Source organism: Typopeltis vanoorti, chromosome 8, assembly GCF_054136105.1.
Source record: "Typopeltis vanoorti isolate ZY-2024b chromosome 8, IOZ_Tvanoo_1.0, whole genome shotgun sequence".
In the NCBI taxonomy this organism is placed as follows: Eukaryota; Metazoa; Arthropoda; class Arachnida; order Uropygi; family Thelyphonidae; genus Typopeltis; species Typopeltis vanoorti.
In genome coordinates this window covers 30,046,224-30,060,188 of record NC_143556.1, presented here as the reverse complement: position 1 = coordinate 30,060,188, position 13,965 = coordinate 30,046,224, and the positions used below count along the sequence as shown (strand labels likewise).

The following is a 13,965-nucleotide window of genomic DNA, read 5'->3' as shown; positions in this document are numbered from 1 at the left end:
AAGTTAGTAATGATGTAAATTTTTTACATAGTACTATCATATCCTGTACACCCCTTGAGGGTACACATGGCAGGAATTTGATGATGATGATAATAATATTCAGCTTTAATGTAACAATTTCTTCAGTTGTTTGGCTGGTGCCAGATAATATTAGAAAAACAAATTTGATGGAAATTAGAGACACAAGAATTAATTTAATAACAGTTTAATAACTCCAATTTTTTTTATGGTTAAATATGGATATGTAACACTGTCAAAAATACAAGAAATCATTAGAACTCCTGCTCAAGAACCAAAGCTATTTGCAAGCATCCATAAGAAGGTGCTCAATCTAGGACTTCATTCTACTGGTCCAATTATTTTCAATTCCAACCACCCACTATGACATGCAACAAAGAGAAGAAACTAACAACCTAACAAAGGGTAAGACCAAAATCATGAGATGGGAACTTGGTAGAAGGCCACAATGCAGACTCGATCAAATTCCATGGAAATATGAAGATCAACCACAAGTTTGTCATCTGCAGTAGAGCAAAAATAGAGAAATCCGTAATTGGCAATTATGGATTTCTCTAAAATTCTTTAAAAGGGAGATAAGAGTTAGCCTGATGGCTAACTCTTATCTCCCTTTTAAGGAAACAGGCTGGTTCCTAATAAGATATGGTTCACAGGATAACCTTCACATATTTATCTCACAAGTTTTCACCTTCTAATATCTGATGGTTTCTCTGAGGCAGCCAGTACGTCATTCACACTGCAAGCTCGTCAAGTATATTACGTGCTTTTAGTTTTCATTTTTTCTTATTTCATAATCCTAGTTTTAATTCCTTGTCTTTTAATTTTTTTTCATTTATTTATTCTTTGTTCTTGTCATTTCACATTACACTTACTGGTTCTTATCTTCCACATTTTCCAATACTCATAATTTTTCAATGCAAGATATCCATCCAGGTATCTTCGAATTTGTACTCTTCATAATACATTTAAAATTTCAATTGATAATAACTTAATTAGCCAATAAAACATTAATACACTGTCTACTGTTGGTATTTTAAGGATAGTTCGATTCCTAGTAGTCACGCTTTTCTAATGCAAAATACAAGATTGTCTTTCCTTCCAGTCTTACTTTTGCAATTTTACAATACATATATTTATGGACAAAATAAGATATTCTCTTTTTGAAAGAGCCTAACTTCTTAATTTTTCTTTGTAAACATATTACACATATCACCTACCAGTATCCAAAAAATGTGGTCTCTCTTTACTCATGACATTATTTTACTCCTGAGCAATTATCAATTCTGACCACTGTTCTCACATTGGGATGCTAATCTTATGTGCTCCATAAAACTAATTCTTGGCTTAGTACAGAAGGGGACAGTTAGGTTTTAATGACTAGTTACTGACCTGGTTAGCTTAGCCAAGTGACGGTGATCTCCAACTAACAGGCTGTGGGTTTCAATCTCATTAGGTATGTGCATTTGTACAAATCTTTAAGCAATAAATGATTTTTCCTGCCTGGCATGAGACCACCACATTGCTTACTGGCTGAGGTGACTTAAAAAAGCACTATGTTCAGTCTCTAGATAGCTGGATTATCTAACCCTTAGCCTCAAAATCCCACCCAACAAAACATTATAAACATATAATATTAAATGTACAAATAGGTTAAAAACACACTCCACTCTTTTACACAGCCATTCAGTTTCTGCTGCTTGCATTTTCTAGCATATATTTTCAAGTTCAATGTTCATTAGAACTGGCATCAGCAATTTCTCCACTCCTAAATCTGTTATAAAATATGCAGCTATTGTTCTACATTCCTTCACAGCTCAACTCCAAATGTGAAAAGCAAATTTTTCTTTTTCTTCATGCATTTCTTCTATTGCTCTTCTGGAAATGTTTTCTTCTATGTTTCTAAATAGTTATATTAGCACTCATCATAATCATATAACCCCATAAACTTTAAGCTAATATTTGTATGAGTCACACCTGGTTTTTATGGTTGAAATACCATTTTTCTTCTGGCACTCACCAACTTGCTTCTCTTAGGCAATGCCATATAATAGGTTACGACACTACTGCTAGTATTATGTCAAAATTATGAGTATCTCTAAAATTTAGTATGGTTGGAAGGGGGGGTGGAGTCATCAAATAAACTCTTGTTTGTTAGATGAAAGTTGTAACTAAATGTTACAACTACAACCACCAAACATGATATACGTTTCATCTAATCACTGAAAATAACAAAGAGTAAGCTGAATCCCAAGTAAACTCTTGCAAATAGAAAGAAAAGGAACTAATATCAGTTAAAATCTTTTGTAATATGTGAATTCCACCCACAAAAGGCTGTTAGTCGAATACTATTAGGCTTAATACTGTAGCTGAACTACTAAAGGTTAAATAATCCAGAAACCCTAAAAACAAAACATAGAAATTTTTCAAACCACTCCAGACATACAACGAGCAAGGTAATAATCTCACACTTGATGATGAAATTCATCTACCACCTGAGGACATTAAAAACAACATCCATGCTGATGGTGTGTTATGAACCCCAGCTTATCAACTAAAAAGCAAGTATGGCTTGGTTGGCTGGGACCACTTGGCCAACAACCATAGTTCCTTGTTCCTTTTCAGAAGTACTAGCTTGCTCGGAATCAAACTCTATAATGAGCAGTTGGTTTTTAGCAGCCAGTCACAGCAATCTTTAGGAACTATTTTCCCATCTAAGGTGTGGCAACCTCTACCTCCGTCAACACAGCAGTATGGATCACTATGGCTATTGTTAACACATAACATTTTGGATAACAGTTGAACAGTTCTGTAAATGTAGTTCACTATAGTGAATAACTAAATCTCGTACTGTTCACAATAGTGAGCTAAAATATCACAGCATTTATCATCTAACATGAATTTACTAATTATATAATGTAACTGAAGTCTTTGAAGGACTGTAAAAGAAGTGTTTATATATATATATATATATATATATATATATATAAAAAACACGATAATTAAATTAAGGGGATATTAGATCCCACATCATTTTAAAACCAAATATAGTATAAAAAAAACACAATATTCTTGGTGTTCCCACTGGGATATAGAGGGGGGGGGGGAACCCTGCCTACCATCCATTGGATATCAGGGCAGCTCTGAATATACTGAATAAAGAGCTCTGGACCAGTGGTTTGGGGACTGGAGATTCCAATATGAAAATATTGCTGTTCACTAATCTGCAGTGGTCCAGCATGGTGAATTATGGCCCAGTCTTCCAATATGAATCAAACAGGAATAAAATGGCCCTCAATCCCTGGAGGCCAGATTGTTAATACCCACAGCAACAGGTAGTTAAACATGAAGGCAGAGGGTGCTAAGAATCCCTGGGTAACCAAGATCATGCTGCCATTGGAAACTAGACCTTGGAACCTTAAAGTGTAACACTCTGAGCAGTGAAACACGAATAAATGAACTAAGTGAAGAGCTAAAGTGACTAAAATGGGACATTCTTGGACTGTGTGAAGTTAGGCATAATGGTGAAGAAATTATTGAATTAAAAAACAAAAACATACGGTATTATAGAGGCCAAGATAACGAAAGAATCAGTAGAGTTGGATTTATGATTACCAAAAAATTGAAGACAAGCATAATAGAATTTGATAGTATATCTGATTGGATAGTAAGTATTAATGTCCAGATCTCAAAAAGATACTTTCAAGATTATCCAAGTCTATGCACCAACAATAAGTCATACTGATGAAGAAATATGAAGACTTCTATCATGATGTATCCCAACTTTGCCATAAAGGAAAACATCATTTCAGAATTGTAATGGGAGACTTTAATGCTAGAATTGGTATACAACAGTCAGATAAAAGCTGAATGGGAAATGATATGGCATGAGAGATGATAGAGGAGCAAGACTAACAGAATTTGCAGAAAAAGAAAACCTGTACATCATGAATTATTTCTTCAAGAAAGGAAGTGGACATAAGGAATAGTCCAAATGGGAAAACTAGTGAAATGACTTTATCCTCAGCAATAAGAAAAACATCTTTCAGGACTGTTCTGTTATCAACACATTCAACATTGGAAGTGATCATCGTATGGTATGCAGTAAGATTCAAATAAACTGTCAAAAAGAAAGAAGAAAAATGTTTTGAAGATCAAAGCAAAACATAGATGTACACAAACTCAACATTAAAAAAGATATATTCTAGCATAAACTAAACAATAGATTTAAAAATCATTATAGATGACAATGCTGATCCACCAGAAAGTAATGACATTATTACCCCAAACCTTTTACAATGCTCACTTGAAATAGCTGGTACCACAGAACAGAAACAAGACAATTTCTGGAGAAACAAAACAGCTTATGAAGAAACAAAGAGAAATGAAACAAGAAATAACCTGAAGAATAAAACTGAATACACTTTATTGTGCAAAAGAATCAGAAAATGTGTCATGGAAGAAATACGAAAATTCAATTGTAAATTAATACAACAAACAACTGAAAACAAACCATAGTCTCAAAAAAGCCAAACAGCAATCAGCAGATGGTTGCAGTCAAACTACGAGATGGGAGTATAACAATAGATATGTTATAGTAAAAAGAATTAAAGAATTTTATTTATTATGTATTATATCAAGATGATGAATTAAATGAAGATGACAACTACGAAATAAATGGTGCCACAGATTCTAACAGAAGAAGTTATGTGGAGCAACCAAAATTTGCAAAATGAAAAAGCGGCAGGGAAAAGCAGGTGGGGAAATGATCTACAGAATCTTAGCAAAACTACTGTATGTCTAAAGAAAAACGATGTACCAAGAACATGGAAGAAGGCTACCCTAATTCTGATACATAAAGTGAAGTAGAAGACTGGACAAACTACCGACCCCCATCATTCTACTATTGGTGGTTTACAAAAGTCTTGGCTCATAGGCTTCATGCAACTCTAGATCTAACACAACCAAAAGAAAAGGCAGGCTTTTGAAGTGGCTTTAGTACAATGGACCATATTCAAGTTGTACAACAGATTATTGAACGGTATAATGAATATCAGTTACCATTATGTCTTGATTTTACTGATTATGAGAAAGCTTTGATTCAGTAAAAACTTGTGCAATACTTAAAGCATTACAAAACCAACAAGTGGAAGAGCCATACATCAGGACCATCAAATCAGCATACACCAATGTCCCAGCAGCAATTCATTTCAATGGAAAAATTTTTACTGTGGAAATACAGAGAGGTATAAGACAAGGTGACACAATATCGCCAAAATTATTCAGTGTGCCTAGAAGAAATATTCAAACTTCTTGATTGGGAAAGAAAAGGTCTGAAGATAAATGGAAGATATTTAAGCCATTTATGATTTGCAGATGAGACAGTTATCTTTACTTCAGATGCACATGAATTCCAAATTGCTAGCAAAACAGCTGGCCTAAAGATAAATCTAAAGACCCAAGTTATGTTCGATAGCTATGTCCAACCAGAAGTAGATCATTACATATACTTAGGACAACAGATATCCATTCCATTCATGTGTCATTTCCTATCCAGGAGTTTGGCTGCCATGATATGATTCATGGTTGACCACAGGTGCAATGACAAGTGAAGACCCTATCTCTTCCACATATTGTCATAAGTATTCATGGCTATAAATATCTGTGTGTGTTCAGAGGGTGAAAAAATCTCATACTGAGGTAGAGGGTTTTTTCACCCTCTGAACACACACAGAGATGATTTCACCTTTAGTCAAAAGAGACCAGATAAAGGTTCCTCAAGTCATGGATGGGAATTGAAAACAGGTCTTTCCAGCCAAAGGACTTAGTTTACACCAAGCTATGGAGGACAACAGATGTTTTAATCGGAACAAAATTAAAAGATGCAAGACTTGGGTGAAAAGTTTGGATAATTACAGTCAATATTCAAATGCCAACTACAATTATGTCTGAAGAGAAAAGTTTTTAGGCAATATATTCTTCCTATACTGACATATGGCTGCAAAGCATGGACACTAAATGCAAAGGAAATTCAAAAATTAAGAACAACACAATTCCGTATGGAAAGAAGTATGGTTGGAATCACAAGACTGGATCACAAAAGGAATATGTGGGTAAGAAATCAAACCAAAGTCTGACATCATAGGAAGAGTGAAACATCTGAAGTGGCAATGGGCTGGGTATATTGCTCAAAGACAAGATCAAAAATGGACAAAAGAAGTACTGGATTAGATTCCATGAGAGGGAAAAATGATATCATCAGATTTGCAGCAGTGACATGGAAAAGGAGAGACATGGACAAACAGTTTTGCAGTAATATTGGAAAGGCCTTCATCCACTAGTCTTTGACAATGGATGATGATGATAATGAACATAATATTAGCCTCTCCCTTTTTTTTGTGTGTAACTAGATTTTATGAATTTGTATGTTATGTGTCCTTCAAAAGAAAATTTCATATAAAGATTGTTACTATAATGATTAAGATGACAACTCATCCATAAACCGAACCATTATCTCACTAACCAATGTTTATAGAATTATTACTAGATGGTATAACATTATCTAACTAAAAAGATTAAAATTGCTTACACGAACAGCTTCGGCATCAGCTTCTGCCTCCATTATCACTCTGTTTCTGTAATTAATGTTCACATGTTTAATGGCCGATTTCCATACAACATAAATGAGGGCATAAAATAAAATTAAAGACAAACACAATTAAATTTCTTAACATGAATCAAGTTTAAATTTAGCAATTTTTTAGCATCCATATGAAATGAGATGTACTGTGGTATAAACACAAAAATATCAGCAAAGAAAATTTTCTGTTATACCAGGTATCTGAATTAAGTTTGCACTTTTAAACATTCATCTCTAATGTGGAGTGCTAAAAAAAAAACTTTATTGGTAATGTATGCATATTTTGTTCAGTATAAGTTGTAACTTCACAGGTGTTCAAAATGTGACTTCTTATGAATCCTTCTACATGTTATACTGTAGCCTCTAACTGGGAAACTATACGTGGCCTGGGAGAATTACAGCTATCTCACTACTTCTCAGTGTAGGTCTTTATTTGTTTCAGTTATATGTAATTATGTACAGGTATCCATTGCTTAACGCAGTTTTGCCTAATACGGAATTTGATTAACACAGCGAAATTAACTGCGGTAATCCCTTTATCTATCCTATATATATATATAAAATTATAAGCCTTTTTATGTCACTTCAATACAAAATTAATAATTAATAACTCAAGTACAAAGATTATTTAATAGTATAATTTTTCCCTGTGTGTGTCACAGTCATCTTCAGTACATTAAGCTAAAATTAAACAATAACTGACAATTCCAAAAAGCACCATCTAAGTAGCTGGTGTAAGATAACTAAAAAGGTCAATAACTTTCCTAAAAAAAAAATAATAAAATAAAAAAAATCATCATCATCATCATCATCATCAAATTCCTGCCATGTACCCTCAAGGGGTGTACAGGATATGACAGTACTACATGAAAAAATTACATCATTACTAACTTCCTATCTACAATTTTTCTCGAATCAGTCTGTTACCTGTCAAGACTCCAACATTATCAGATCTTATATTTCTATCGTCTAAGGCACTTTGTACCATATCAATCCACCTATATCTTGGTCTTCCTCTGGGTCGTTTTCCTGCCAACCTGGCAGAGAACACTTGTTTTGCTAATCTTTCCTCTCCCATTCTATTTAAGTGACCATACCATCTGAGATTAGCTCTGCTAACGCATTCCTGGGTGCTGACAATGTCAAGTTCTTTCCTAATATCCTCATTTTTAATATGATATTGCCATTGATACCATCTGTTCATGCCTCTAATCTTTCTCAGGACTCTCATATCTGCGGTCTCTAGTCTTTGGTCAAGTGTTTTACTTCTGACCCAGCTCTCAGATCCATAAGTTAAAACTGGTTTGAACACAGTCTTGTATACAGCTAATTTAGTGTTCCGACTAATTTCTTACTTATTCCATATGAATTTATTCAATTGACTTCCCACGATACCAGCTTTGCTGATTCTGTTGTCTATTTCTATATTTAGTTTACCATCTTCAGTAAAAATTGTGCCTAAGTAGCTGAAATGTTTTACTTGTTCCACAGGTTCTCCATTCACAACACAGTTGACATTTTCAATGATTCTGCCTATTTTCATTGTCTTTGTCTTTTTATTGCTGACCTTCATACCATATCTATTACAACAGCTATTCAATTTAGTCAGAGAATCTTGCAGACTTGTAGCGGATTTATTTACAAGTATAACATCATCCGCATAAAGCAAAGGGCTGACATTAACATCTCCAATTTTGATATCAGATTTAATACCACATTCCTTCATAATGTGATTGATATATAGATAATGAATAACAGAGGGGATAATGTACATCCTTGTCTCACACCAGATTTAACATTAAACCATCTTCCTGTACTTCCTTCAATTCTAACTGCTGACTCACAACTCAAATAAAGACTAAGTATTGCTTGATATAATGCCCCATTGACACCATATACCTGCAGCGTATTGAATAGCTTCTCTCTTGGCACCTTGTCATATGCCTTTTCCAAATCGACAAAACTTAAATACAGATCTTTGTTATATTCCCATGCTTTCTCGACTATTTGTCGTAAAGTGAAGATCTGATCCTGACAGCCTCTATTTGGCCTGAATCCAGCTTGTTCTTCACCAAGCTTTTCTTCCACAATTCTTCTCAACCGTTTCTCAAGTATACTTGCATAGATCTTGCCAGGAACACTCAGTAGGGAAATACCTCTGTAATTCTCACATTCAGTTTTATTTCCCTTTTTATATATGGGTACTATGAGAGCTCTACTCCAATCATCGGGAATTCTTCCCTCTGTCCAGGCTTTCTGAACTATGCAGTGCAGCCACTGTAAGACTCTTATACCACCATACTTCAGCATTTCTGGTCGAATATCATCTACTCCTGCTGCCTTTCCACATTTCAAGCCTTTGATGGCTTTTTCTACTTCAAGTATGGATATGTATTCCTGACTGCATGCCTGGTCAGTGTTTTTTATCACTGTGCTGTCATCACTGCTTGTTTCATTCAGCAGTTTTTCAAAGTAATTACTCCATACTTCAAGGATATCTTTTTCTCCTGTTTTCATTTCACCTTTATCATCTCTAATTCCTTTTACAGCACTCTTTCCTCCATTCCTAAGCTTCTTCAACAACCTCCAGAATATTTTGCCACCTTCTTGATATTTATTTTCTATATTCTTGCCAAAGTCCTCCCATGACTTTTGTTTAGCTAGTTTTACACACTGTTTAGCTTTCTTACATTTGTCTCTGTATTCTGTAAGAGTAAAAGCTGACTTATTTGCCAGGAACTTTTGATATGCTTTCTTCTTTTCCTTCACTGCCTCTTTAACTTCCTGTGTCCACCACGGAGTTCTGATTTTTTTATCCTTGCACACAACCTCACCACATGCCTCTCTGGCAGAATCAATCAATGTTTCCTTCAGAGATTGCCACTGAATCTCCAAGGTTTGATTCCTGTTCTCAAACTCTTTCATTTTCTTTTCAATAATATTTCTGTATTTTAGTCTACAGTTCACATCTGAGAGCTGCTCAACTTTTATTCGCTTTAAAACTTTCTTACATGTTATTCTTTTCAATATGAAATTCAATTTTATCCTGCTCAAGACTAAATAGTGATCACTTCCAATTTCAAATCCTCTGTACACTCTGGTGTCCTGCACCAGGGAGAAAACATCACTATCAACAATAACGTAGTCAATGAGACTTTTCTTATTCCTAGCCTCTTCTCTCCATGTGAATTTGTGCACATTTTTATGTTGGAACATGGTGTTAGTAATAACCAGTCCATGTCCTGATCAGAAATCCAACAGATATTTGCCATTATTATTAGCTTTGCTCTTTTCTCCAAATTTTCCCAAAATATTTTTGTATGTCTCACAATCATTTCCTACTCTACTATTTAGATCCCCAACAAGGACCAACTTTTCCTTTTTCATTGTGTCAGTTGCTTTTTCTAATGCCTCAAAAAATTCCTCCACTTCTACCTTAGGAGAACCTTCTGTGGGACCATAGGCACAAATAAGTCTCATTGTCCAGTTCCCCATTCTCATATTTGCCCACATTACTCTACTTGAGACTGACTGCCATTCAAGAAGATTAGCCTCGTATTTTGTGTCATATTTTATATCGTATTTTGTGTTGAATAAAAAAAATCAATACAATAAAAAGTTAGGAAAGATTAGCTGATTTGTAAAGTACTATCTCCCATAAAGGGGATAGACATAAGCAGTCAGATCTGTTTAACTTAGGAGAATGAAATAGAGTTTCACATGTTTCTTTATAAAGGCGTTCCATGAGAAACTGACTTTTGTGAAGAACCCTTGTCTTTCTCCAATGAACTCTGTGTCTAGTGAAGATGGCATGTTCTGCAAGTCCAGACTTTTCAGGTTTAAAGTATTCAATATAAGATTGGTGTACTTCTAGCCAAATAGAGGCAGATCTTCCCATTTGTCCGAAATAAGATAATCCACAAGAGCACGGAATCTGGTAGACACCTGGATGATTAAGATGTGGAAACTTGTCCTTAGGAGAAGTGAGAAAGGTGGAGATTTTTCTAAACGGTCGAAAGGTAACAAAAATATTCAGTGGTTTTAAAACTTTTGCTATACGTTCACTGATGCCTTGTACATAAGGGATAGTAATGCACATTATTTCTTCTGTGTTTGAAGAGGAAGACATATTAAAACTACTCAAAGTTCTTTTAATGAAGCAATTCTTATAACCATTAGATAGAAAGGAAGAAGTTATATGTTATAGTTCTTTCTGTAAAAGATCGTCTGAAGAACAAAAAAGAGTGGGCCCGATGAACCAGTGTTTTAACAGTTGCTGCCTTTTGACTGGGATGGTGATGAGATTCCGCATGGATATAATGGCCTGTATGAGTCTTCTTTCTATAAACTGAGAAATGTAGGTTACCATCTGGTTGGCGAAGAATTAGAAGATCTAAAAAGGCTAACTGCTTATTTGATTCTACTTCTAGGGTAAACTTGATCCTAGGATGAAATGCATTTAACTTAGTGAGAAATTGTTGAAGTTCATCCGAAGAGCCATTCCATACAGCAAAAATGTCATCGACATATCTGAACCAATGTGTGGGTCTGGGAGAAATGTTGTCGAAGATAAGTTGTTCAAAATGTTCCATAAAGAAATTGGAGATAGCAGGAGAAAGAGGTTCTCGTAGACAGGCTTATACGTTGGTTATGCATTTCTAAATCACTTAGGGAATTGAACAACGTAGATCCAAATATAAATTAAATTATACATTAATAAATATTTCCGATATTTCAGCAACGTGACGTTGCCATTTTCAAAAGGGACTTACAAAAAAGGCACGTGCAAGCAGGCACTACAACACAGTAACTGAGAATGAAGATATGAAGCTATTGTTCTCCTAGAAGTCCTGATGGTGCCCTCTAGCGGGCTAAGTAGGTGTTCTTGGCCGTTGAGCTGAAGGTCTGTTGATGTATGCCTCCCAAATTTGGGGCAGTCACATACAACCAAATTTGTTGAGGTTTGGAGAGTTTCTTAGGGCTGAGGCTGATTCCACAAATAGTCTTTCGAATTTGTATTTGCTACAGTGTATTACTGTAGCTTTCTTCCACCGTATTCGGTGGCGTGTATCCAGAGCATGGTCTGCAAGACGAATGGCTGTACTTGTGAAACCGGATGTAGTCCTTGTGTTCTGAAATTCTGATATTCGCTGTCCTGCCTGTTTGGCCAAAGTACGACAGGAGAAAGAGGATTACCCATTGCTGTTCCTTCAATTTGTTGATACAACTTATTTTTAAAAGAAAAATAACCAGAATTTATTACGAAATCAAATACGTTTACAATGTCTGAAGGAAATTCCTGTTGTAGTAATTCAATGCCTTCCGAAAGAGGCACATTTGTAAATAAAGAAACATCTAAACTGATCATGATATCAGAAACATCCAAATGAAGATCTGAAATTTTATTTTTGAAATCCAAAGTATTTTTTATATAAGTATCAGTTCTTCTAGTTGAAGAGGAGAGTAAATTTGATAAAAATTTTGAGATTTTGTAAGTGGGGCAACCTATACAATCTACGACTGGTCTTAACGGAATGCCTGGTTTATGAACTTTTGGAAGACCATACAATCTAGGTGGACGACTGAAGAAGGTTTTAAGTTTTTTCTTTTGATCTTCATTCCATGTAGATAGATTATCTATAAGAGAATTAAGTCTCTTCAATTGACTCCGGGTAGGATCCAATGTAAGAGGCCTATAAGTTGAATAGTCGTGAAGTAAAAGAGACATTTTTCTCTCATATTCCTTCCTATCTTAAATCGCTACAGCCTTCCCCTTATCAGCTTTCGTAATAATTAAATTATTGTTATTCTTCAGTGATTTTAATGCTTTAAACTCAAAATAAGAAAGATTAGGACGAGGAAGCTTGGCATGAAAAAGAATTTGTGCACATTCAAAACTTAATCTGTTGGCTGTTTTTTGGGATAAGGATTGAATACCCCTGTCTATGTTATGAAAAAAATCCATAAGTGGCACCTTATTCGGCGTAACAGTGAAATCATGTCCTTTTGATAAAACAAAACGTTCACAGTCTGTTAGTGGACATCTGGAAACATTTATAACTACTTTATATCAATAGTATTACTGGATCTAGGTATGCTAACCAGTGATTAAAATTTGCGTTTTAGCTTGTCACGAGAATCATTAAAGACCTTTAAGTAAGAACTCAAAGATATGCGCATTACGGTATTAAAAGTTTCAACCGGTAAAACTGTTTAAAAAAATTTTTTAAAAGTTACAAAAAACTGAGAATTATATGCAAAAAATGCAATATATAATTGACATATTTTTCAAGTCGTTCTATCTAACGTGCTATTCTTTTGTATGCGTGCTTGCAGGTTCTCGTGAGCACCAGTATTGAACAACTGCGGTATGGCTATCAGGGATGTTATAACTCAAATTGCTGTTCAAATGTTCAGGATTAAGGAGGATTTCTCTGGACTCCACGATTTTTCTTTCAAACTCATCATTACAGCGAAAAATGTTTTCGGATTTATCCCAGCAAACTGAGTGACTCTGTAGATCGTCATGAGGGTTATTAGAGAAAAGAACATGACTGGATAGCACAGATGCATGTGATCTTTTATAGGAGATGTCTCTCTTATGCTCCTCAATATGCAGTTCAACAGATTTGTTTAGTCTGTCCAAAATAAGGAATATTACAGTCGCACCATAACTTGTAAACACCTGGATATTTCAGGTTATGATGAATAGGCTTCGGATGGCTTATAAGAGAAAGGACTTTAGGGAGTGTAGTGAAAAACGTCCTGATGTTGTATTTTTTAAGGACTTCAGCCAATTTATTGGAGACTGAACTAATGTAAGGTATTGAGATGCTACTGGTCTTAACTTCAAACTTTAAAATCAATAATTTCTGTATTACGCTGCCTAGGAGGATCCAGAAGAAATTTCTTAATTGTTTTTTCAGAATATCCATTTTGTTTAAGGATAAGAGAAAGTTGTTCAATTTCTTTTTGGAGTTCATCTGGTTCATTTAAAAGAGATCGTGCTCTGTGTCCTAAGGTAGAAATAGTTCCGAGCTTTTGTGGTGGAAAGTGATGAGATTGACAGTGCAGATATCTGTCAGTATGAGTTGGTTTTCGGTATACAGAGATTTTAAATCTATCAGAGCATCATGTAAGAATTACATCCAGGAAAGGAAGGCAGTTATTTCGTTCTAGTTCAGCAGTGAATTTAATATTAGGATGCTGGTTGTTAAGATGTTGAAGAAAATCCACGAGAGATGTGTGTCCGTGACTCCATATAATGAAAATGTTGTCGACATAACATCTCCAAAGTTTCGGCTTAAATG

At 34.9% G+C, this 13,965-nt stretch overlaps 1 protein-coding gene across 1 annotated transcript in view; it reads right to left on the bottom strand.

The window, feature by feature from the left end:
* LOC150103898 (flotillin-1-like) overlaps positions 1-13,965 on the bottom strand; it is a 217,181-nt gene that overhangs the window by 43,309 nt on the left and 159,907 nt on the right. Inside the window, exon 9 of the mRNA XM_090397170.1 lies at positions 6,605-6,650. Within this exon, the coding sequence (XP_090253296.1) occupies positions 6,605-6,650 (46 nt within the window). The remainder of the gene's footprint in view (positions 1-6,604; positions 6,651-13,965) is intronic.